The sequence below is a fragment of the Scyliorhinus torazame genome, chromosome 13 (assembly GCF_047496885.1).
Source record: "Scyliorhinus torazame isolate Kashiwa2021f chromosome 13, sScyTor2.1, whole genome shotgun sequence".
NCBI classification, from domain to species: Eukaryota; Metazoa; Chordata; class Chondrichthyes; order Carcharhiniformes; family Scyliorhinidae; genus Scyliorhinus; species Scyliorhinus torazame.
In genome coordinates, this window is record NC_092719.1 from 28,729,419 (window position 1) to 28,753,609 (window position 24,191).

General features: G+C 44.6%; 1 protein-coding gene across 1 annotated transcript in view; it reads right to left on the reverse strand.

Annotated features, from left to right (window-relative positions):
* Nucleotides 1-23,564, reverse strand: part of LOC140387913 (golgin subfamily B member 1-like) — a 71,606-nt gene extending 48,042 nt beyond the window's left edge. Inside the window, exons 1-10 of the mRNA XM_072471221.1 lie at nt 23,476-23,564; nt 15,291-15,399; nt 14,661-14,813; nt 13,128-13,283; nt 11,350-11,529; nt 10,344-10,466; nt 7,772-7,885; nt 6,003-6,288; nt 4,148-4,257; nt 1,693-1,807 (exon numbers count right to left, since the gene is read on the reverse strand). Of these exons, the coding sequence (XP_072327322.1) occupies nt 1,693-1,807; nt 4,148-4,257; nt 6,003-6,288; nt 7,772-7,885; nt 10,344-10,466; nt 11,350-11,529; nt 13,128-13,283; nt 14,661-14,813; nt 15,291-15,392 (1,339 nt within the window). The 5' untranslated portion in view covers nt 15,393-15,399; nt 23,476-23,564. The remainder of the gene's footprint in view (nt 1-1,692; nt 1,808-4,147; nt 4,258-6,002; nt 6,289-7,771; nt 7,886-10,343; nt 10,467-11,349; nt 11,530-13,127; nt 13,284-14,660; nt 14,814-15,290; nt 15,400-23,475) is intronic.
* Nucleotides 23,565-24,191: the final 627 nt, after the last annotated feature.

The window sequence follows — 24,191 nt, forward strand, 5'->3', positions numbered from 1 at the left end:
TTATCTGCTCTGGCCTACATGTAACTCCTGATCCACAGAAATATGATTTGACTCCGAAATGACCAAGTCAGTGGGCAACAAAATGCTGGCCCAGCCAACGATGCCCACATCCCGTGAATTAAGACAAAAAAAAACTTACATCCACAGTTCTCTCTCTTCTACTCCTTTTAGAAAAGTATTCTTTATTTTATAGTACTTTTTTTATAGTTCTTCTCCTCATTCTTCCAACCAAAATCTATCATTTTGCTGTTCTCTGTATTAAATTTCATCTGCCAAGTGTCCGTTCGTTTCACCCGCCTCTCTGCGTCCCCTTGAAACCTATCACCACGGTCCCACAGTTCACAATACTTCCAAGTTTTGTGTCATCTGAAAATGTTGAAATTGTGCCCTGTACACTCATGTGTGAGCAGTTAACATACATCAAGATGAGAGGTTGCAGTAACTACCCCAGTAAACATCACTGTATACCTTCCTCCAATCCACAAAAGCGTCATTCACTACAGTGGCCAGTACGGTAGCACAAGTGGCTAGCACTGTGGCTTCACAGCGCAGGTCCCAGGTTCGATTCCCCGCTGGGTCACTGTCTGGCCATTCTCCCAGTGTCTGCGTGGGTTTCCTCCGGGTGATCCGGTTTCCTCGCACAGTCCAAAGACGTGCAGGTTAGGTGGATTGGCCATGATAAATTGCCCTTAGTGTCCAAAAAGGTTAGGAGGGGTTATTGGGTTACGGGGAGAGGGTGGAAGTGAGAGCTTAAGTGGGTTGGTGCAGACTCGATGGGCCGAATGGCCTCCTTCTGCACTGTATGTTCCATCCGTTTTCTGTCACTCAGACAAGCTTCAACTGTGCTGACAAGCCTACTATATGGCATTTCATCAAACGTCTTTTTGAAGTCCATATACACCACCTGGATTAGTTTTGTCAACCCTTTCTGTTACCTCAGCAAAAACTCAATCAAATTAGTTAAACATGATTTGCCTTTAACAAATCCGTGTTGGTTATCCTTTACTTAATTTGTACTTGTCTAAGTGACTTGTTACCAAAGAGTCATATTGGACTCGAAACGTTCACGGTTTCGCTCTCCACAGATGCTGCCAGACTGCTGGGTTTTTCCAGCACTTTTTATTTCTCGTCCAAGTGACTTGATTTTGACCAGGATGATCATATCCAGAGGCTTTCCTACTCCCGAGGTCTAACTGACCTGTGGTTGCTGGGTCTATCCTTGCAGCCTACTTTGAACAAAAGTTCAATGCTCCAGTCCTCTGGAGAATTTGAAGATTAGAGATAGGGTATATGATAGGTAGGCAGCAAATCACACTTCTGAAGACTGAATGCAGAAATCTGAGGGGTTTGTTGTGGTGTGCTGTACCTCGTGGCATAGCTTGTGAGTGACATTTATGTGATTCATTATTTGACACCCAAACCCCACAACTACGCACAAGGGTGGGTACGGAGGGCAGGCTGCGGACAAGGAGAAGGTCTGTGTGTTTTCAGTCTGCAGTGCTCCTGTGGGTAAGAGGAAACACACACAAACTCCAACGTCAAAGATTCCATGGCACTATTAGAAGGACAGGGAACTCTCTCTCCGTGTCCTACCAACATACCTCCCTTAACCAGCAACGGCAAAATATAGATTAAATGGCCAACCATCTATTTTAAAAATATTTGGCCCCCTTTTAAAACAAACCCACTTACCATTTTCAGTCTTGACCTCCTCATAGTCCACGGTCTTCCACAACAGGCTTCCTTTCTCCTCTTCCAGCTCTGCCAATCTGTTCTGCGATGCCACCTCCTGTTCCTCAGCAGCAGTCTGGGTAGCGGGAAGGGGAGGTTAGGGAGAATCAAAATCACAAATTGCTGAATGTGACAGTTCATCGTCTTCCGGATCACAAGAACTTCTATAAAATGATTTAATTTTTGGGAACCGCACTGTAAATTATATGATCTATGATTAACTAAACATATTGCTCACAATCAATTGACAAATATCAGTTTTGTTCTTATGTAAAATGTCAACAAAGTTATATGAATGATGTCAGAAACTTGCCTAATAGCACTATCTACTGGTTAGAACCCGAAACTGCAGTTACAGGCAACTGGTTACACACAGGCCAGCAGTCATTGCCCATCCCTAATTGCCCTTGAGAAGGTGATGTTGATCTACCTTCTTGAACAGCTGCAATCCATATTGGTCAGGACACTGGGGATAACTCCTCTGCTCTGCTTCGAAGTAGTGTCACTGTCACAATATAAAGTCTCATTCAAAAGACAGCACATTCAACAGTGCAGTACTCCCTCAGTACTGCACTGGGGTCTCAGCCTTGATTTTTGAACTCAAGCCCTGGAGTGGGATTTGAATCATAACCTTGTGACTCGGAGGCAAAAATGCTGCCAACTGAGCCACGGCTGACATTACAGTAATAAAACGTATGGTTTGTCACTCGTCTCTCAGTGCTACTAGAATATTGTACTGCAGAAACCATTAGCTTACTTGGCAGTTAAAATCAATAACTACTGAAATCCAACTATGTAAGCAGGACTAACTGGGATATTAAAAGTGGCACAGAGATAATTTATAAGATGCTTAAAGCTTAATCTCAGTCCTAAAATAGCAGCTCAGCTTCAGATTTGAAGCAGTATCGCAATATAGATCTCAATGTTATTGTTTTGCATCTTCATTACGTTACTTAATGCACAAGGGAATGGGTGAGTGAGTTGAGATTTTGCAGGGAGAGGCATAGGAACAAAGGAAACTAAATAAAGTATCAATACCTGTGAACTGTAGTGAGAACAACATATTAATTTGCAAAGAAGTCAAATCACTGTAAGCCAACAAGAGATTGAAAAATTTCTAAACATCAATGACCTAAAAGGATATGGGATAGTGTGGGGGGGAAAAAGGCAAGGTGGCACAGTGGCTAGCACTGCTGCCTCACAGCGCCAGGGACCCAGTTCAATTCTGGCCTTGGGTGACCATCTTGTGTGGAGTTTGCACTTTCTCCCAGTGTCTGCGTGGGTTTCTTCCGGGTGCTCAGGTTTCCTCCCAGAGTCCAAAGATGTGCAGGTTAGGTGGATTGGCCATGCTAAATTGCCCTTTAGTGTCCAAGGATGTGCAGGTTAGGTTACAGGGATAGGGCGGCTGGGGTGCTCTTTTAGAGGGTCGGCGCAGACACGATGGGCCGAATGGCCTCCTTCTGCACTGTAGGAATTCTATGATTCTAAGTTGATGATCAGCCTTGATCGTATTAAATGGTCGAGCAGGCTCGATGGGCTGTATGGTCTACCCTTGCTCCTAACACTAAACCGCACTAGAGCATGATGTTGATACACAGAAGAGCTTTGGAATTTTCAGCCCTGGTTTCTCCTGCATTTGCTGGGTTCAGTTGGGATGCTGCAGCCCGTGGGTTTCCATCCTTGGCCACTTAATCCATTGACCCCTGTTGGACAGAGCCTATGTGTGGATATTGGGTAAGGCTAGGACCATACTCAGCAGTGTTGCTTAATGTGATTGAACACACAGTCTAGGCCCACACAGGAAGCGGGTGAGATGACAGTGGTGACATGGATTGTACCCCGTTGAGCCTCCAGAGAGGAGATAGCTGGATGAGTGTGGGCATGAACTCACTCTTAGAGGAGGTTCCAATGGCATCACAAACCATTGGGTCTGCACCGACCCTCTGAAGGAGCATCCCACCTAGGCCCACTCCCCTGCACTATTCCCAGAACCCCACCTAACATACACATCTTTGGACACTAAGGGACAATTTAGCATGGCCAATTCACCTAACCTTCACATCTTTGGAATGTGGGAGGAAACCAGACCACCAGCTCAGTGTTGTTCATTGTCTTTTGCGCTGAAGGGGGACAGCAGAAAGCAGAGCAAAATCAGGAGGAAGGTATAGAGAAAGGGATGGAAGGATAGACAGAATGGGATTCAAACAATCTCTGCAGCCCAGTCCACTCCCACTGAGTTGTCTGCATGCCATGCACAAGTTTCAAATAGAACCATGAGCAGCTCCTGACCTCTGCTGTGCCGATCTTGATCTAGTTAGTGTGCGAGGGCAACACATGTTAATGCTGCAGACTTCACCAGTCAGTGGTCAATTCTGTTTCTGCCCATCCACCCCACTTGCAGAAATAGTTCTCTAACCTGCAGTTCCTGGACTTTCTCTTCAAGCTCTTGGACTCTGACAGATGTCTCCCTTTCAGATGTTAGTTCAGGTTCGGATTGCTCACTGGCTTCAACCTTCCTCAGTCCATCTGCAGGAGTGAAAAAAAAGGTCTCCCTGAATTTTATGTTCCTGTTTTGCCCTGAAGGTGCTAATTTGAAAAAAAAATCAAAACATGAATTCAGGACTGATGTCACAAAGTTCTACTTCAAGTCACGTGGCCAACACATAAAGCAGATGTCTGCCTCGGGCAGTAGAAACAAAATCCCACACAGCTGAGACCACACCTAAAATACTATTTACTATTTGTTTCCTCGCCCAAGGCAGGATATATTTGCTTAGAATAAGTACAAAGAATTTTCAATGGACCGATTGTTGGGGTGGGAGGATATTTCTATGAGGAGACACGAGGAGGTTAAACCTGCATCCCCTAGGATTTAGAAGAATTAGAACTGATCAAATTGATATCTATAAAATTATTATGGAGTTTGGCAGTAGATGCGAAGATGTTTACCTTGGCTAGGGAGTCTAAAACAAGAGGTAATAGTCTCAAAGTAGAGGGTCAGCCATTTAGAACGGAGATGTAAGAAATGTCTTCATTCAAAAGGTTGTGCATCTTGGCAACTCAGTACCCAGGAGATATGGATGCTCAGTTATTGAGTATATTTCAAGACAGAGATCGATATATTTTAGGTACCACAAGAATTTTAGAATATGGGGAAAGTACAGGAAGGTCTAGTTAAGATAGAACAGCCATGGTCTTACTGAATTTTGGAACAGATTTGAAGAACGGAATGGCCTGCTCCTGCTCATATCTTTTATATTTTCATGTTCTAATAAATTATTGGCTGTTTAGTTAGACCTCAACTGGGTGTACGGTCTTAAATTCTGGATACCACAATTAAGGAAGGCCTTGAGATGATTTACCAACATGGTACCAGGCTGATGGACTTCAGTAATGCCGAGAAACTAGATAATGATCTCCACTGCGCATGCATCCAACCATGTTGCACCTGCTCTGGGATTGTTTGGTAGGACAGTGCAGAGGGAGATTTACTCTTATCTAACCCGTGCTGTACCTGTCCTGATAGCAATCAATATTGAAATTGGGTGTCTATTTTCCAGTAAGCATTGCTAACCTTAACAAATGTGTAAGTTGTTAAAGACTGGCATCACCTAACCAGCATGTCCTGAATTACCGAGCACGCCCCCCCTCACCCCTACTCTTTTCAGTCCTGTTGGATTCCTGTAATCAAGGCCTGAATCTTCACTTGCAATTCTCAACAAGTTATTGAAAAATTTCAAGTCTAAAATAATTAACGGATTAAAAAGGGAGTTTGTTTGATTTCGGTATCTTTTATGAAGATTTATTCTGAACTACCTGTTTGAAGGAAAGTTATCTAATATAGTGTTACACCAATCCCAAGAATGAATGAAACATTTTCGTGGTCAATAATCAAGGCTTTATCTTTCAAGCTATGAAGTCCTTTCTATCAGCATCCAATCAATTTCAGACTTCTGCTGATGTTACGTTTCCGAATGTATTTGTACTACTTTCAAACTTTCCGGTCATATTTATTTAATTGCAAATATATTACACGTTAAGTCTGTAAAATCAGGTCTGTGATTAAGCACCACAATGTAATGTTTGACATGAAATCCGAAAAACAAATGAGGGGCAAAATAGGATCAATGTTAACCCTCAGAGCAAGCACCATTGAAATGGGAAGTTACCGGAAAGATCAGGAGAACCTCTGTTAAAACACTGAGCAGGAAACACAGTCAATAAATACTGAAACATAGCTATCACTCTCTTTGAGAAATTGGCATTCAAACCTTGCAACTTCTTTATTTCATCAGTCAGCGTTTTGCACATTCTCTCTTGGTCTTCCATCACACTCTGCTGCTGCTGCTTTTGTGCTGTCAGATCAGTACAGGAAAATTGTGCATCCTGCAGTGCCTGTTGCAACTGTGTGACAGCACAATTCTTCTCCACTAACTCAGTCTCGTATTTCTCAGTCACCTCGCTCAGCCGTGTCTCAGCTGACAGTCTCTCCGATTCTAGCGCAGTTTGTAAAAAAGCGATGTTGCTCTCTGCCTCTTTCAACGCTTCCCTGAGGAGCTGTAGAACAAAAGCAGGTAAAATATTGAGCGGATAAGGATATTACGGTGCCCCATCTTCTGCAGGTGCATACGGATAGGAGAATAAGAACGGTGTAACGTAAACCCAAAGTCCATTTAGTTTACAATCATTGTGGTAACAATACAATTCAATAGAAAGAATTGACTAATCACAGTAATCAATCCCCATCGACTAGTCTACCAACAGACCCAGACATAAGGAAAACAGCAGTGGTGGAGAGCTTTGGGATACATTGGTCCAGAGTCACCTACTCTTCCCGAGCTTGTTCCACTTACCTCACAGTATGTCTCAAAGTACCCATATACCGTATCAAAAATATATTTTTTTGAATGCTATCAAATTTGCATTTGAAGGCGTCGACTCTTAACAGCTTTCCCATGGCCCCAGGATGCCTGTTTTAGACTGGCTACTAGTTCACTAAGTATTATTTCTGCACATTTGTTCTGCCTTCATCCAGTCTCACGGGAGACAATCGCCCTCTGGCTACCACAACCGAGCGGCTGTTCCTTATGTGTGAGGCCCGATTGCAGGACTGGGCATCACAGCTGAGGGTAATCCTGCCCTCACCCTGTGCCCCCCCACATACACACTTTCCATCACGCGCCACTGGTTCATATACCACGTCCCGAGTGTTGCAATACTAAGGCCCATTGTAGAATCTCTTTTTGGTTGGTGAGGTTCTCTTGAGTTTACCTGAGAAATCTTTGGATGCAATAGTTCTCGAGACTTCCCTTTACCTTATCTGGTTTGGCCAATAGTTGTACACAATGAGCTTTATAAACGCTTGAACAATGGACTCTATAGGATCTACTGCACTACCTGATTAGCAGGTTTGATTGGTCCTATCCATGCAGCTACCACCCTTTGTCCTTCGCTGTTACATGGATAGCACTATCTTTACTGTTCCTCCCTTGGTCCTCTAAGCTCCAAACAAGATATTTTGCATGCGCTGCCTCATGCCTCCATCTTCCCCATTTTCCAGTGTCCTACTAAATTTATATTTTTTCCATACGTCAAGAAACTATGGAACTCCCTTCCTCTGACTTCCCTTCTTACTACGACTTACAGGCTTTCAAAAGACAAGTTTTGTGACATCCACGTGGTACAAAAATAATAATCGGGATCAGTAACAGTGACCCTGCATCTATTGGATTGTTGTAAAGTAGGAAACTTGTCATCCTTAACTGATTGTGTGACTGACTTAGTTCCCCATTAATGTGATGAACACTGAACTGCCCTTAAGTGTTCGAGCAAGCCACTAAGCTGTCAAGACAACAAAATATGGGTAAAATTGCCAAAGTAATGAGATTGTTTTCAAAAATAGACACTCCCTTATTCTTCTGCTGCACTTGCATCTTTTGTCCTACACTTACACAATTTCACCCAAGTATCTCAATAAAAACAAGGAAAACAACAGTCATCTACATAAAGCCATAGGTTTTGCATACACGGTTGGTGATACCTGTTTGTCCCGGTCACTGTCATTCAGTTCCTGTTGTAACATTTCCACCACACGGGTCCGACCCAGCAGTGCCTCCTCCTTCTCTTCCAGGTTTCTCTGTAATGATTTCACAGTCTGCAAATAAAACAAAATATACTCGAGAGGAAGCAATGATGAAACTTACACTCAAAATCCAAAGTAAAGGCAGGAAGTGCTGGGAACACCTTAATCAGAACAGTGTCATGGAAGTGTCCCTTTAAGAAAGGTTTATTGTCTTATCACATGGCTTCAATTATGCCATTTTATGGGTGGAGATGAGCTGCGGCTGTGAGGTTTCTCAGTTTCATTTTTTTTTGATTGCTGTGGATTCAGAGGGAGAAAGAAGCGTTTTTTTCCTGTCTTTCTATGTTTTCATTTTAAAGAATTGTTCCAGTAAAAAAGAAACATTGGTTATAGCTACCTGCTTTGGTAACATAAAAGATATAATTTGCTTTCCGGAAGGAGTTGAAATCTGCTGGTGAGACGGGATCAGAATCTCAGGGAAAGACAGTCTCAATCAATTGAGAATGCAGAGTGCTGGACCACGCCCTTCAAAAGAGTTTTGGTTTATTGGATTTTGTTTTTGAATTGGAACAGTTAAGGGGGAATTCATTAACTGTTATACATAGATTACTGTAGCTGTGTGGTGTCTTTATGTTTGTAACTGATAAAAATCTGTTGTGTTTTTATATATATATATATATATATATATATATATAAATATATTAACTAAGTTCTTAGAATAAAGTTTGTTTTGATTAAAGTGTCTAGGAAGTCTGATGAATCATCACCTGAAGGGAAGGTCCTTGTGCTCATCCTAGCAAGATTCAACATAAAGGTTGTAGGTCAGGTGGCCTTCATAATGTACAGAAATTAAAATACGACAGAGAAACAGAAATTGTAGTGAGCCCTCAGCAGGCCAGCATCTCCTATGCACGAGAAAGACATGTGAGCATTTTGGCTGCAATGGTCCTTTATCAAGACTGGAGGATATTACCAAGCAACGGTGTTTGAAGAGTAACAGAAAGGGAAGTGAGAAAAACATGCAAACAATACACACATGGATACATGCATTTGCACACCCTGCAAGCAGGCACACCCATGCACCATGCAGACATACAAGATGTATGGATACCAGACACACATGAACAATCTAAGATACACACAAACAGACATGTATGCTTCCACACACCAGTTAAAATGACACATGCACATCATATTGAAGAGAAAACAATTTGCTTCAACCTTCTTCATAATCATTCTCATCGGGGCTATATCTTTGGTGGTTGGATGATCCAAACTGCACAGACCTGGCCTCACCACTGATCTGTACCTTACTCTAACTTGTTCTCAATGTATTCCAAGAACTCAATCTGCCTTATTCATAATTGCATCACATGCTTTCACAGGAAGAAAAATATCTGCAAAATCATTTGCAGTTTCTGTCATCAGACACCTTACATGTTTGCTGTTTCCCCTATCGAATTGCAATGACTTACATTAAAATCATATCTCAGCCCACCTTATCCTTGTCCAGAATTCTCTGAAACAAATCTATCACCTGTGGCTCAGTAGGCTGCACGCTTGCCTCAGAGCCAGAAGGTTTTGGGTTCACGTTGACTCGAGACATCAGCACAATCTCGGGTGACGTTTCAGTGCAGTAAACAGTGTCAAGCAAATGGCTTTCAGCCCAGACATTAAACCAACGCCCTGAGTGCCCACTCTATTGGGAACAAAAGATCCCATGACACTATTTCAAAGAACAGCAGGGGCATAATCCTCAGTGTCCTGGCTAATATTACATCATCAACCAATATCACTTAGGGAAGGCACAGTGGTTAGCACTACTGCCTCGCAGTGTCTAGGGCCCGGGTTCAAATCTGGCCTTGGGTCACTGTGTGGAGTTTGCACTTTCTCCCCGTGTCTGCGTGGGTTTCCTCCGGGTGCTCCGGTTTCCTCCCACAATACACAGATGTGCAGGTTAGGTGGATTGGCCATGCTAAATTGCCCCTTAGTGTCCAACAGGTTGGGTGGGGTTACTAAGTTCTGGGGATGGGTGGGGCATGAGCCCAGTTAGGGTGCTCTTTCCGAGGGCCGGTGCAGACCCGGTGGGCCGAATGGCCTCCTCCTCCACTGTCGGGCTTCTATTATTCTATTCGAAATAGATGATCTGGTCAATGTTGTTCCGAGGAGCTTACTGTGTGAAATTAGTCACCATGTTTCCTATATTCTAACAGTGACTACATTTCAAAAGCAGTTCATTGGCTGCAAAGTCAGATGGAACATCCCGAGTTTGTGAAAGTGCTATTCAAATGCAAAAGTGTTATTCTTATCAAGCCACACAAATTTGCGTTAACCCCATTTATAACATTGATAAATATTGTAAATAGAAGGGGACTGAGAACACCACTGACAATATTTTCTCAGGCTGAGCACTTTCGATTCTTTACTTCTGTCGCGCTGCCAATTCTCAATCTATTCAGAACATTTCCCATCTGACCCATCAGGACTTTCCCTCCCGACCAGTGATCCATTACTAGCCAGCAACACTTACTTGATGCAGATCTTTGTTTATCTCAGATCCCGATGCTAGCTGCATAAGCTCTTCCTCATGTTTCTGAATGTGCTCTTGGAATCGTGCGTCCTTTTCAAGGATGACCTCTTGAACTGACCGGAGCTACAGTGACAAAATGTGAAAACACAATGTGTGTTGTGGAAAGAGTCAGATACAGGTCCTTGCCCTCTGGAAACTGTCTGTTGTACACCAAAATTTTATGTAAAATTGGTTTGGATAGTACACTTTTGATTCTGTTTCCACACAATATTGCCTTGAATTCCACAATAATTCACACCAAATTATCAGCCTTGCTTCCAAGGCTCACAAGATGACCAATAGCTGAAATGGAAAAGGACGCACTTGGACAGTATAAAAAGCTCTTCCCTGGAGAAAAAACCCTCTACCTGTCCTGTATCTGCCCTGGGAGTGTCTGATGTGACAGTGCAAAAGGGAGCTTTTCTCTGCATCAACCAGATGCTGCACCTGCCCTGGGTGTGTTTGGTAGGGCAATGTAGGGGAAGCTTTTCTCTGCATCTACCCCATGCTGTACCTGCCCTGGGACTGTTTGATGGGGACACTGTAGAGGGATCTTTACTCTGTATCTGTCCAATGCTGTATCTGCCCTAGGGGTGTTTGGTAGGACAGGTCCAGTGCTTTACTTTATATCTACCCGTGCTGTACCTGCCCTGTAAGTGTTTGTAGGTCAGTGCAGAGGGAGCTTTATTCTGTATCTATCATTTGCTGTACCTGCCTTAGGAATGTTTTGTAGGACAGTGTAGAGAGAGTTTGTCTCTGCACCCGCTGCATGATGTACCTGCCCTGGAAATGTTTGGTACAGCAGTATGGAGGAAGCTTTACACTGTATCTACACCGTGCTGTACCCGCCTTGGAATGTTAGTAGGATAATGTAGGAGGAACTTTACTTTGCATCTGCCCCATGCTGTACCTGCCCTGGGAGTGTTTGGTAGGGCAGTATAGGAGCTAAACTGTCTCCTTTCTTTACCTGTTGTGCATGTTCAGCCTGTTGCTGCTTCAGAAGAATATTGGTAAATTGAAGCTGGTCATTCGTGCCATCTACAGTTGTCTGCAAGGTCCTACAGTTCTCCTCCTGTTGCTGAAGTTGACATTTAAGCTTCTCGATCTCATCTTGTTGCTCAAGTGTGGAGCTTCCTTTCAAGCTCACCTGCCAAAGTAGTTTGAAGAAAAAAAATACAACCCAATTTAAGTTGGCTTTGTGGTTGATGGCGCAATTTGGTAAGTTACAAGTGGAATTTTAACAAATTCTGAAAGAGCCAAGATAGAACCCATCTGCATGGTAAGCATTCCATGTGGAATGAGTATGGGCTCATCAACCCAGCCCTCCACAGGAGTTCAATATCACAAACTTGCCTCTTAAAGCAGCATGAAATTATCCAGTTCACTCCAAACAAGCATGAAGTATGAACCAATAGAGACTGCTGCTGTGGGAGTTTAATGCAATGCAGATGGACCTTTATTCTGAAAATTGTGCTAGATCTGGCATGGGGCTGTTTGGCCAAGCAGGGCCGAGGGCATTTAACTCTGTATCTCTCCCACACTGCAACTGCCTAGTGAGTGTTGGTTGGACAATATTGAGGGAGCTTTGCTCTGTACCTAACCTCTCAAGTGGGAAACATTCCTAGGGCTTCACAGGAGTGTCATCAGAAAAATCAGGCCTCAAGCCACAAAAAGACATTAGGGCGGATGACTAAAATCTTGGTCAAAGAGACAGGTTTTAAGAATTGGCTTGAAGGAGGAGACAGAGTGGAAGAGAGAGAGAGAGGCAGAGTTTAGGAAGTGAATTCCAGAGTTTAGTCAGTTGAGGGCATGATCACCAATGGTGCAGTGATGGAAATCAGGGGTATATAAGAGACCAGAAGTGAAGAAACACATAGATTTCACGGGATTGTTGGAGTTGGAGGTCACACAGATAGGGGGCAGTGCCGCCTTTCGAAAAGGAAACTATAAGGATATTGTTGATGTCAAAGTCGTTCCACCTCGTATTTATCCAATAATGGCTCACACTGTGAAGAGAGCTTTAACTAAGTCACACAGCTATTTTCAAAGCTTCCCAAGTACCTGTCAAGAGCCAGCAGCTAAAGTGATTGTGGATCAGCAAATCCCAGCAGACAGTAAATAGAGCAGAATCCGAGAGTCTATAATCCTATCAAAACAGGTCAGCTACAAAGATTAAAGAGAAAAACTGCTCACACACTGATTCTCCTTGTTATTTTAGTCACCAGCTTCCACTAATTGAAAAACTATGACGCGTCCAGCAATAGTCTTCAGTGGTCCGCTGAACATTATTGTCTAATGATTAACATTGTTAGCATTCAGATGACTAAGAACCCGGCTTCTTTCCAATCGGCTCCAGCTTAACCGTCAGCAATTGGATATTACCAATGGAGGTTTGCCTACTCTGTGCTGGTAGGCTACATATATCGTAGCAACTTTGACTTGACATCATTTGATAGCTAATTTCTGATTCACCTCGCCTTCTCTCCCGTTGTTGCACTCAATAGTATCCTACAGTCTGCTATGGCCCATTATCTGAGGTTTCTCAATAATGTCGCCATCTTTAAAAACAGCTCACGATCTTTTAAATGAGGAAAGATGAGAAATCCCAAAATGATGAGGTTACTGAGATTCATTGCCTGGTGCACTTATTTGAAGCTCATGTATTTGTTGAAAGTTACTTAGATGGAACCCTCACCAATACACTCTCATACACACCTAAGCATAGGAGCACACTCGTTTCCTTACCTCGGCAGTCTTCTCCTCCGTCGTTTCTGGCTGTGATGAGGGTGGGCTCAATGTCTCTTTCTGCAACGCCTCGATCCGGGCATTTAACGAGGCAACCTTTGCTTTTGCCTGCAGTTTTAGTTTTGACAATCTGGCATCAGACAGTTCCTTCTCTTCCTGCAAAACAATCGCACAATCACAAATAATCTTACCAAAGTGACTCCCTTACTGCTGTGGTCAGACATACTAAAATAGAAATTAGGAAGGGTGGGTTTGGGTTCAGTTCTAAGTCACACATACTATGCAGAGGATTAATCTCAATTATACAGGAGGATATAGAGGCAATGGAAAAAGTACAAAAAAGATTTACAAAGATGATGGCAAAACGGAGAGTTTAGACCTACTGGAAAACATTGAGAAGGCTCTGGTTCGTTTCTCTAAACAAAAAGACTAATAGTTAACCTGACAGATTTTTTTAAATCCCGCAAGGATTTGATTGGGTAAACATGGAGATGTTTCCACATGTGGGGAGACTAAAACAAGGAGCTATGAATATAAACTAGTCACTAATAATGTGGGTAGCACTGTTGCTTCACAGCTCCAGGGTTCCAAGTTCGATTTGCGGCTTGGGTCACTGTCTGTGCGGAGTCTGCACATTCTCCCCGTGTCTGCGTGGGTTTCCTCCGGGCACTCCGGTTTCCTCCCACGAGTCCCGAAAGGCGTGCGGTTAGGTAATTTGGACATTCTGAATTCTCCCTCTGTGCACCCGAACAGGCTCCAGAATGTGGTGACTAGGGGCGTTTCACAGTAACTACATTGCAGTGTTAATGTAAGCCTACTTGTGACAATAAAGATTACAATAAAAACAATAAATAAACTCAATAGGGAATTCAGGTGAAACGTCTTTGAACAGAAAATGGATGATCACGGGGCGAATGGACCTCACAAGCATTCACTAAATGGGACCAAGTTGGTGGATGGAGATTCAGAGAGGGCCAGAGGACAGATACTAGGTTTGTCACTTTCAGTGACTCCACTTGCGACAAAACAATTTGAACAATGAATCAACTGGTGGGATGTGTTGGCACGGTACTTGAAGGATAGATTTAGTCGTTACTTGGGAATGTACAACGCACTCACATACCACGTACCATTCCAGTCATCGTGTCACTTGGATTGTATACAGACATTTGACAGGGTGCAGAGAGGGACAAAAAAGCTGAGTCCAGGTGTGGGGGAAAGGAGTTTTCAAAAGGGTCAAAGAAAGTTCAGCTCTATTGCCTATTGAGAGAGATGATGGCAGGGTCCTAATCAAAGGGGATAAAAATTGATAGCATCATATGAATGTCAGCATCATATGAATGTCACTGCAACTTAAAATGGAAATGAGCAGAAACTAAATTCAAGGAAGATAAGTGTAAAATAAATTATTTTGGCAAATAATGAGATGTTTGGTACAATCGTCAGGAGGGAACAAGACGGATGGACTTCGACAGAAGAGTTAGGATGGATGTTGTATCTCCAAAGCTAATTACAGAACAATACCACATTCACCTTCATTGCAACCTCTTTATTCTGAAGCTGCAAATCTTTCTCACGTACGAGTTCCTTGAGCTGAACGACCAGCTGCTCGGTCTGTGCCAGACGCTCCAGCACATCATCTGATTGCTCAGTACTGGTCTCCATCTCAGGCTGCTGACTGGTCTCCTACATAACACAAACAAAGCAGCAGAACAGGCAAGCAATCATTCTCAAGAGTGTAAACCATCGGGGAAATTGCATTTGCTCTAGCAAACAGCATTGTCAAAAGAATTTCCATTGCATCTAACAGTGTGTGTTAAGTTTTCATAACACATCCAGCAGGTGTTAAAGGCCAACAGAAAAATTCCACATGTACTTCTGTCGACCAAAGCAAAATTCCACACACTGGAAATCAGAAATAAAAACAGAAAGTGCTGGCAGTACTCAGCGGCCTGGAAGCATCAGAGGAAAGAAAAGCTGAGTTAATGCTTCAGGTCGGTCACCTTCCGTCAGAACTCTGAAGGATATTTCTCCCGGTACAGAACTTCAAACTAAAGGTAGAAATTTAGGGCAAAAGAAACCTGGTGGCACTGCCACCCGCTTGAAACAGGAACTGCGCCAGCTTTGCCTATTATCACCAAGATCATACTGTACTTTACTCACCGCTCCCTGAGAAGCATTGGTCCCATCTCCACTATCATCCCCCGAGAGATCCTGCAGCACATTGTTGACCCCCTTCGCCAGGTCCGACAGACGGCTCAACATGGTGGAGCTGCAAATGGGACAAGGAAACAATGTTAGACAGCCCATATATAAAGAAGTGGAGTTGAAAAGGGAAGAGGTGAGCCAGAAAGTTCTAATTAGCTGAAAAACACTGGGCTTGGCTTGTGAGAGGAAGCTGACAGGGATGAGGAGCTCCACAGTTCTTCGTTCCCGAGGAAGAACAAGATGGGCAGTAGGACTTATTTTAAACAGTAAAGATGCAGGAAATGAGTTATGATCTTGAAAGTAATGGTACAAAGGGCGATTGAAACAGATTCAATAGTATCTTTCAAAATGGAATTGGATATTTACTTGAAGAGGAAACAATTGTCGGGCCATGAAAAAATAGAGGATGGTGGTGGGATTAATTGGATAGTTCCTTCAGAGAGCTAGCACAGGCACAATGGACTGAATGGCCTCTCAATTCTATATGATTCTATTCGCAGACTGGGCAGGACTAGGCATTCAGTGTGCAGGAAATACTGGGGAATAGTTAAGCAGCACACTAATTAAGGATTGATAAAACGGAGAAAAGGTTGCAGCAGATGTAATGAACGGAAGATGTCAATAGCCAACGACCAGCTATGTCCTGAGGAATGATGGAGCTTGGTTGACATTGCTAAGTGAGAAATTGAACCATGAAATTGCAAACCAAAGCTACCTTTTCCAACCCCTCACAGGGATGCCACCATCCACAAATTACAGAACGTGTGTAACAACTTTAACATAAAACATCCTACGATGCTTCATAAGAGCATTATAAAACACCAAGGTACATAAGTTTATTAGGCAAGGATATCAAGAGATGTGGAGCAAAGGCAGGTGGATGGAGTTGAGACACAGCTCAGCTCCGATCTAACTGAAGGCTAGAACAGGTTTGAACAGTTGAATTCCTGTGCAATTTAAGGTATTTCAGCCCATCAAGTCTGCACTGCCGCATGAAAGGCACCTGATCTGCCAATCCTAATCCCAATTGCCAGCACTTGGTCCATAGCCTCAAATGTTAAGACGTGCCAAGTGCTCATTCAGGTACTTTTTAAAGGTTGTGAGGCAATCTTTCTCAACCACCCTCCCAGGCAGTGTGCTCCAGACCATCACTGCCCTCTGGTAAAAAGGTTTTTCCTCAAATCCCCCCTGAGCCTCCCACCCCTCACCTTGAATTTGTATCTCCTCGTAATCGACCCTGCAACTAAGGGGAACAGCTGTTCTCTACCCACCCTGTCCATGCCACTCATAATCCTGTACACCTCGATCAGGTCTCCCCTCTGTCTTGTGTGCTCCAACGAAAACAACCCAAGCCTATCCAACCTCTCTTCATAAATTAAATATTCCATCCCAGTCTACATCCTGGTGAAACGCCTCTGCATCCGATACAGTGTAATCACATTCTTACTATAATGTGGCGATCAGAACTGCACACAGCACTCCAGCTATGGCCTCACCCATGTTCGATATAACTCCAACATGACTTCCTTGCTTTTGTAATCTATGCCACGATTGATAAAGGCAAGTGTACCATATGCCTTTTTCACCACCCTAGTAACCTGTCCTTCTGCCTATTTACAAACACGCCAAAGTCTCTTTGATCCTCAGGACTTCCCAGTCTGGTGCCATTCATTGAATATTTCCTTGTCAAATTGCTCCTTCCAAAGTGTAACCCCTCACACACTTCAGGATTAAATTCCATCATAAAGGCCATTTTTCTGCCCATTTGACCATCCCGTCTATATCTTCCTGTAGTCCAAGACTCTCAGCCTCACTGTTAACCACTCGGCCTTTGTGTCATCCACAAACTTACTGATCCTACCCCCCACATAGTCATCCAAGTCATTTTTATAAATGACGAATAATTGGGGACCCAGCACAGATCCCTGTGGTACATCACTGGACAGTGGCTTCCAGTCACTGAAGCAGCCGTCTGTCCTCACCCTCTGTCTCCTACAGCTCAGCCATCTGGTCAGACTGGTCACGGCATTGATCTGCATTCAATCATGAAATCACATCTAAGTGTAACCCTTAAATCCTGTCCCATCTCCAGTGTTCTACTGAACCTAACATGTAAACAGTAAGTCATGCAGTTTGGATTGCCGCTCTCAATATTACTGCTGGATGTTTACTTCCTGGTTTTGCTTAATGACTTGATTTACAGAGGTGAAGCCAGTCACCACGGCTCATTTGAGAGTCAACGATCTCGGACTGGAAAAGCCAGACTGACTGCAAAGGGAGTTTAGAAAGCAGGTTTTAGGGTGGAATTTGAAGGGCAATAATTTCTTGTTTACTTCTCTAGCTGCGTACTGAAAGGATAGATAAGATCAGGGATCGCAACTCCAAACTAAAAGTTGGTATTCGGAGTGAGATTCTGTTTTAAGGGGCATTGGCAGAAGTTCAGGGAAAGTGACAGGGAAAATTGGAGTGGGTGGGCTACAATTAGAAAACATAATAGACCTTTTGGCCTGTTCCGCCGTTCAATTAGATCATTGTTGTTCTGTACCCAAGCCCCTTTATCTGCCCCACAACAGTGAACGGGAAAGGGAGCTAGTGATACGACAAAATAAATAGAGGTGGTGAACAGTCAGCTAAAGCAGCAAGGAAGGGAGCATGGAAAATAAAAGCAATGAGAAAAAGCAGGTAGAGAAGTTGGAAATAGATGAGGCAAAACTTAGCAAGTCTGGCAGCATCTGTGGAATGAGAAAATAGAGTTTTCAGAGCAGATTTTTGTTTGCACGGACGGTTGTGGGGCTCTGGGATTTAATGGTTGAAGCAGAGACTATGTAATACTGACATAAACAGCTTAGACGAATGAATGAGAAAGTTTACATTGTGGACTGGACTGCTGAGTGGCAAGTTAACTTCAACATGGATAAATGAGGGACTTTTGGTAGGAAAAATAAAAGCAGACTAGGACACTTGTCAGACTGCATATAGTGCACAGTGTTCAGTTCTGTGTCCATTCAATAAAAAGGACTTGGAGAAAGTGATTTATTTTTTTTACAAAGATGGGAGCAGAACAGTGATTGCAGGTTTCAGAAAATACATGAAATATTGAACAGACTAGCGCTTTCTCTTTTGGAAAAAGAACTTAAAAGAGGTCTAACATGAATGGATTGGAAAGGATAGATGTGGCATGTTTCTATTTGTGGAAGAATCCAAAACTAGGGGCCACAAATAGAGGAGTGACAAATAAATCTAGAAGATGGTTACAAATAAATCCAAAATAAGGAGAAATTTCTTTACTCAGTGATAATAATCAATGATGGCAATGCAATTGAATGTCAAGGGGCTTTGGTTCGATCCTCTTTATTGGAGATGGTTAATGCGGGGCACTTGCGTTGTGCGAATGTTACTTGCCATTTGTCAGCCCAACCCGGACATTATCCAGATCTTGCTGTATTTGGACACTGACTACTTCAGTACCTGAGGAGTCGCAAATGGAACAAAACATTGTTTTGCGAACATCCCTACTTCTGACCTGATGATTGGATTGGATTAGTTTATTGTCACGTATACAGAGTTACAGTGAAAAATATTTTTCTGCGAGCAGCTCAACAGATCATTAAGTACATGGGAAGAAACAGGAAGATAAGAAAATACATAATAGGGCAACACAAAGTATACAATGTAACTACATAAGCACCGGCATCGGATGAAGCATACAGGGTGTAGTGTTAATGAGGTCAGTCCATAAGAGGGTCATTTAGGAGTCTGGTGACAGTGGGGAAGAAGCTGTTTTTGAGTCTGTTCGTGCGTGTTCTCAGACTTCTGTATCTCCTGCCCGATGGAAGAAGTTGGAAGAGTGAGTAAGCCGGGTGGGAGGGGTCTTTGATTATGCTGCCCGCTTTCCCCAGGCAGTGGGAGGTGTAGATGGAGTCAATAGATGGGAGGCAGGTTTGTGTGATGTACTGGGCAGTGTTCACGACTCTCTGAAGTTTCTTGCGGTGCTGGGCCAAGCAGTTGCCATACCAGGCTGTGATGCAGCCAGATAGGATGCTTTCTATGGCGCATCTGTAAAAGTTGGTACGGGTTAATGGGGACATGCCGAATTTCCTTAGTTTCCTGAGGAAGTATAGGCGCTGTTGTGCTTTCTTGGTGGTAGCGTCAACGTGGGTGGACCAGGACAGATTTCTGGAGATGTGCATCTCCTGGGAATTTGAGACTGCTAACCATCTTCATCTCGGCCCCATTGATGCTGACAGGGATGTGTACAGTACTTTGTTTCCTGAAGTCAATGACCAGCTCTTTAGTTTTGCTGGCATTGAGGGAGAGATTGTTGTCGCTGCACCACTCCACAAGGTTCTCTATCTCCCTCCTGTATTCTGACTCGTCGTCATTCGAGATCCGGCCCACTATGGTCGGATCATCAGCAAACTTGTAGATGGAGTTGGAACCAAATTTTGCCACGCAGTTGTGTGTGTACAGGGAGTAGAGTAGGGGGCTAAGTATGCAGCCTTGCGGGGCCCCGGTATTGAGGATTATTGTGGAGGAGGTGTTGTTGTTCATTCTTACTGATTGTGGTCTGTTGGTCAGAAAATCGAGGATCCAGTTGCAGAGTAGGGAGCCAAGTTCTAGGTTTTGGAGCTTTGTTATGAGCTTGGCTGGGATTATGGTGTTGAAGGCGGAGCTGTAGTCAATAAATAGGAGTCTGATGTAGGAGTCCTTGTTGTCGAGATGCTCTGGGGATGAGTGGAGGGCCAGTGAAATGGTGTCTGCTGTGGAGCGGTTGTGATGGTATGCAAATTGCAGTGGATCAAGGCGTTCTGGGGGTATGGAGGTGATGCACTTCATGATCAACCTCTCAAAGCACTTCATTACGACTGAAGTCAGTGCCACCGGACGGTAGCCATTGAGGCACGTTGCCTGTTTTTTCTTTGGCACCGGTATGATGGTGGTCTTCTTGAAGCAGGTGGGGACCTCGGAGTGGATTAGGGACAGGTTAAAAATGTCCGCAAACACCTCTGCCAGCTGGCCCGCGCAGGCTCTGAGTGCACGACCAGGGATCCCGTCCGGGCCCGTCGCCTTCCGAGGGTTCACTTTCAGGAAGACCGATCTGACTTCGGAAGCTGTGATGGTGGACATGGGTAAGTTATGGGCTGCCGGGGCACTCGACAGCGGATTGTTAGTTATCTGCTCGAACCGAGCATAGAATGCATAGACTTCATCGGGGGGGGGGGGGGGGGGGGGGGGGGGGGGGGGGGCTGCTGCCAGAGATACTGCTCGGCTTCACTTTGTAGCTCGTTATGTTGATGGAAGGAAGGTCATTGATGAAGCAGCTGGGCCTAGTATACTACCCTGAGGAACTCCTGAAATGATGTCCTGGAACTGAGATGCTTGATCTCCAAACCCCACAACCATCTTCCTTTATGCCAGGTATGACTCCAACCAGGGGAGGGATTACTCCCTGGTTACCGTTGACTGCAGTTTTGCTAGGACTCCTTGATGTCATACTCGGTCAAACACTGCCTTGATGTAAAAGGCAGTCACTCTCATCTCTGGCATTCAGCTCTTTTATCCATGGTTGAACCAAGACTGCAATGAGGTTAGAAACTGAGTAACCAGGGCAAAACCCGAACTGAGCGTCAGCAAGCAGGTTATTGCTGAGTAAATGCAACTTGATAACACTGTTTTTCTTAAATTTTGAGTACTCAATTCATTTTTTCCAATTAAGGGGCAATTTAGCGTGGCCAATCCACCTCGCTTGCACATTTTTGGGTTGTGGGGGCGAAGCCCACGCAAACACAGGGAGAATGTGCAAACTCCACATGGACAGTGACCCAGAGCCGGGATCGAACCTGGGACCTCGGTGCCATGAGGCCGCAGTGCTAACCCACTGTGCCACCGTGCTGCTCTTTGATAGCACTGTTGATAATCCTCTCCATCACTTTACTGATGATCGAGATTGCACTATCTGCCGTGATTCCCAGAGCATTACCTTGGGTCTCGAGTAGTCCAGCACAATACCACTGTGCCACCGTCTCCCCATATCACCAGTATTCAGTATAGTGTGTAGTGTATTTCTGTTATCTCTGGTTTTAGTACACAATGTTAAAATGCTTGTCAACTCATTCCTCGCAACCTCCAGTTTCAGGCAACTGTCTGAATGTTTGAGGTAATGGGAGGACAGAAAAAGTCCAGTTTTGCAATGTTGAGTTTTAAGTACATACTATAGAAATGTGTTAAACACTAGCTGATAAACCTATGCAGAAAATGGTTTAGTTAAACTTCTGCAATAAAAATGTACTTTGATACTGCGATGCTGAAATGGGTCTGTTTCTCCTAATGTATTGACATGATTGTCATCTCTCCTGTCGCCTACATTAATATGTGGAGTTTTACACATACAGCCTCCATTGCAATCGAGTGCCTCAGCACCACACTTCGGCATTATCCCAACAGACAATCACAGTGCACTTTTGAGTGAGAAACCTCGATACACAGCAACAACAATTCTTCTGGACACCCAAGACAATTCTTGACAGTGTTTCAAGGTCCAGGCTACAATAGTTACAGTAGTTCTGTGACATTAACAAATAGGAATTTCCCTGATGGGATCTGAACTCGAACTCATGGTTCAGGACCAGAACAACAAAACTGTGAACTGGACATGGAGGCGATCAAAATTCTACAAAAAGTTAATACTTTACATCATCGAATTTAAAACAAAACATTATGCAACACGAGCTGCTGCTTTTCTGGGTCATATTGTGAATGTTTCTACTTCAGCCTAATTCATAGCTGTAACCTAGGTCGTGCCTCCTTTTGAAATGAAATAAGGTGCTGTCAGCCCACTTTCTATGTTGTCTTCGCATAGCCTGACAGTACCATGGGCTGCTGACATGTGCCTTTCCACATTCCTGGAAATACAACAGGTTCATATTTGGGTAGAGGCTGTAGGAATCCATGTACAGTTCCATCTGAAACATGAATCTGCCATTACTTCATATAGATACAGGAGTTGCTGTGCATCACCAGATTTCAGCCCATGGTACTGTCTATGCAAAGACAACATAGAAGTGAAAGACAGTACAAACCACTCTCAATTGCACCTGACTTCAATTCAAAGAGACAGCACCTAGCTTACAGCAGGTAAACGACCAATCTGTGGCATCTCACCTCATCACCCATACTCAGCAACTGGTAATCCTAGAGCCCTGCCACCCCACGGCCATACCAGGACTCAGACAGCCAAGGAGCCAGCCCCAGCCCTGGTATTCAGGCTCCATCCCCTCCAGGCACTAGCATATGGATATTTGCCTCCCCTCTACTCCCTGCCCTCCCCCTCCTGACAAGTCTCTGGTATTCGGGTATTTCCCCCTCCCCCCCAGAACATGTATTTGGATAGTCCCCTCCACCTCCCCTGGCCCTGATATTTGGGTATTCCCCCCACACTTACTTCCCTCCCAGGCCCTAGTATTTCCACTCCCCTCCCCGCCAGGCCAGCTCCAGTATTTCCATCCTGTCCAAAACGCCCCAGTCAACCCACCCCCACACAGCCTTGGTATTTCAACCCTCCCGCCTCAATCCCACCCATTTCCGCTATTCCCACCCCTGGCCCGGATATACCCAACCGCCTCCCCCAGGCCTTGATATTCGCTATCCAACCACCACAGCCCTTCCCCAAGCCATGGCATTCAATACAATCCCCCCCCCCCCCCCCCAGACTCTGAATTCCCTATCCATTGTAATTACCCTACCCCTTGGCCCTGGTATTCCCTTCCCAACCTCCCCAGGTCCTGGTATTCCCTACCCACTCTTCCCTAGGCCCTGGTATTCCCTACCCACCCTTCTCTAGGCCCTGGTATCCCATACCCAGCCTCCCAGACCCTGGTATTCCCTACCCTCTCCCCTATATTCTGGTATCCCCTACTCCCCCCACCCCAAGTATTCCACACCCACCCCAGGCTCTGGTATTCCCTCCCCCATACCCCCCTGCCCAGGTATTCCCCACCCTAGGCCCGTGCATTTTCCGTCCCCGGGTCCCTTTCCCGCTGGCTCCCTTTCCCGAGGTTGTTTTCCCCGGATTCCTCCCTCTCGGCCGCGGTATTTGTTGTCTGCGCCAGGAGCCCGGGCCGCTCAGGCTGCTCCCACTCACCCGCTTCCCCAGCGAACGGCGGCCACATCAGCACAGCCACCCGGAACCAAAACTCAGCCGCAAGGGGAACACTTCCGCCAGTGTTACCATGACAACCAGAGAGAGAGCCAGCTGGAGGGAGAGAGGACAGAGAGAAAGTCAGGAAGATAAATCAAACAAAGAGATAGAGACAGGAATATAAATAAAACAGAGAGAGAGACTGGACAGTGAGAAACAGAGAGAGATAGGAACAGAGAAAAACTGAGACAGGAACAGAGAGACAAGATAGAGAAAAACAGCGCGAGACTAGAATTCTTTGATGTGGTAATGAGCAAGATAGATAAAGAGGACCAGTAGATGTAATATACTTGGATTTCCAAAAAGCAACAGGCCTCCCAACAGCCAGCGGGAGATAGAGGAGCAGATAGGTAGACAGATTTTGGAAAAGAGTAAAAACAACAAGGTTGTGGTGATGGGAGACTTCAACTTCCCCAATATTGACTGGGACTCACTTAGTGCCAGGGGCTTAGACGGGGCGGAGTTTGTAAGGAGCATCCAGGAGGGCTTCTTAAAACAATATGTAGACAGTCCAACTAGGGAAGGGGCGGTACTGGACCTGGTATTGGGGAATGAGCCCGGCCACGTGGTAGAAGTTTCAGTAGGGGAGCATTTCGGGAACAGTGACCACAATTCAGTAAGTTTTAAAGTGCTGATGGACAAGGATAAGAGTGGTCCTA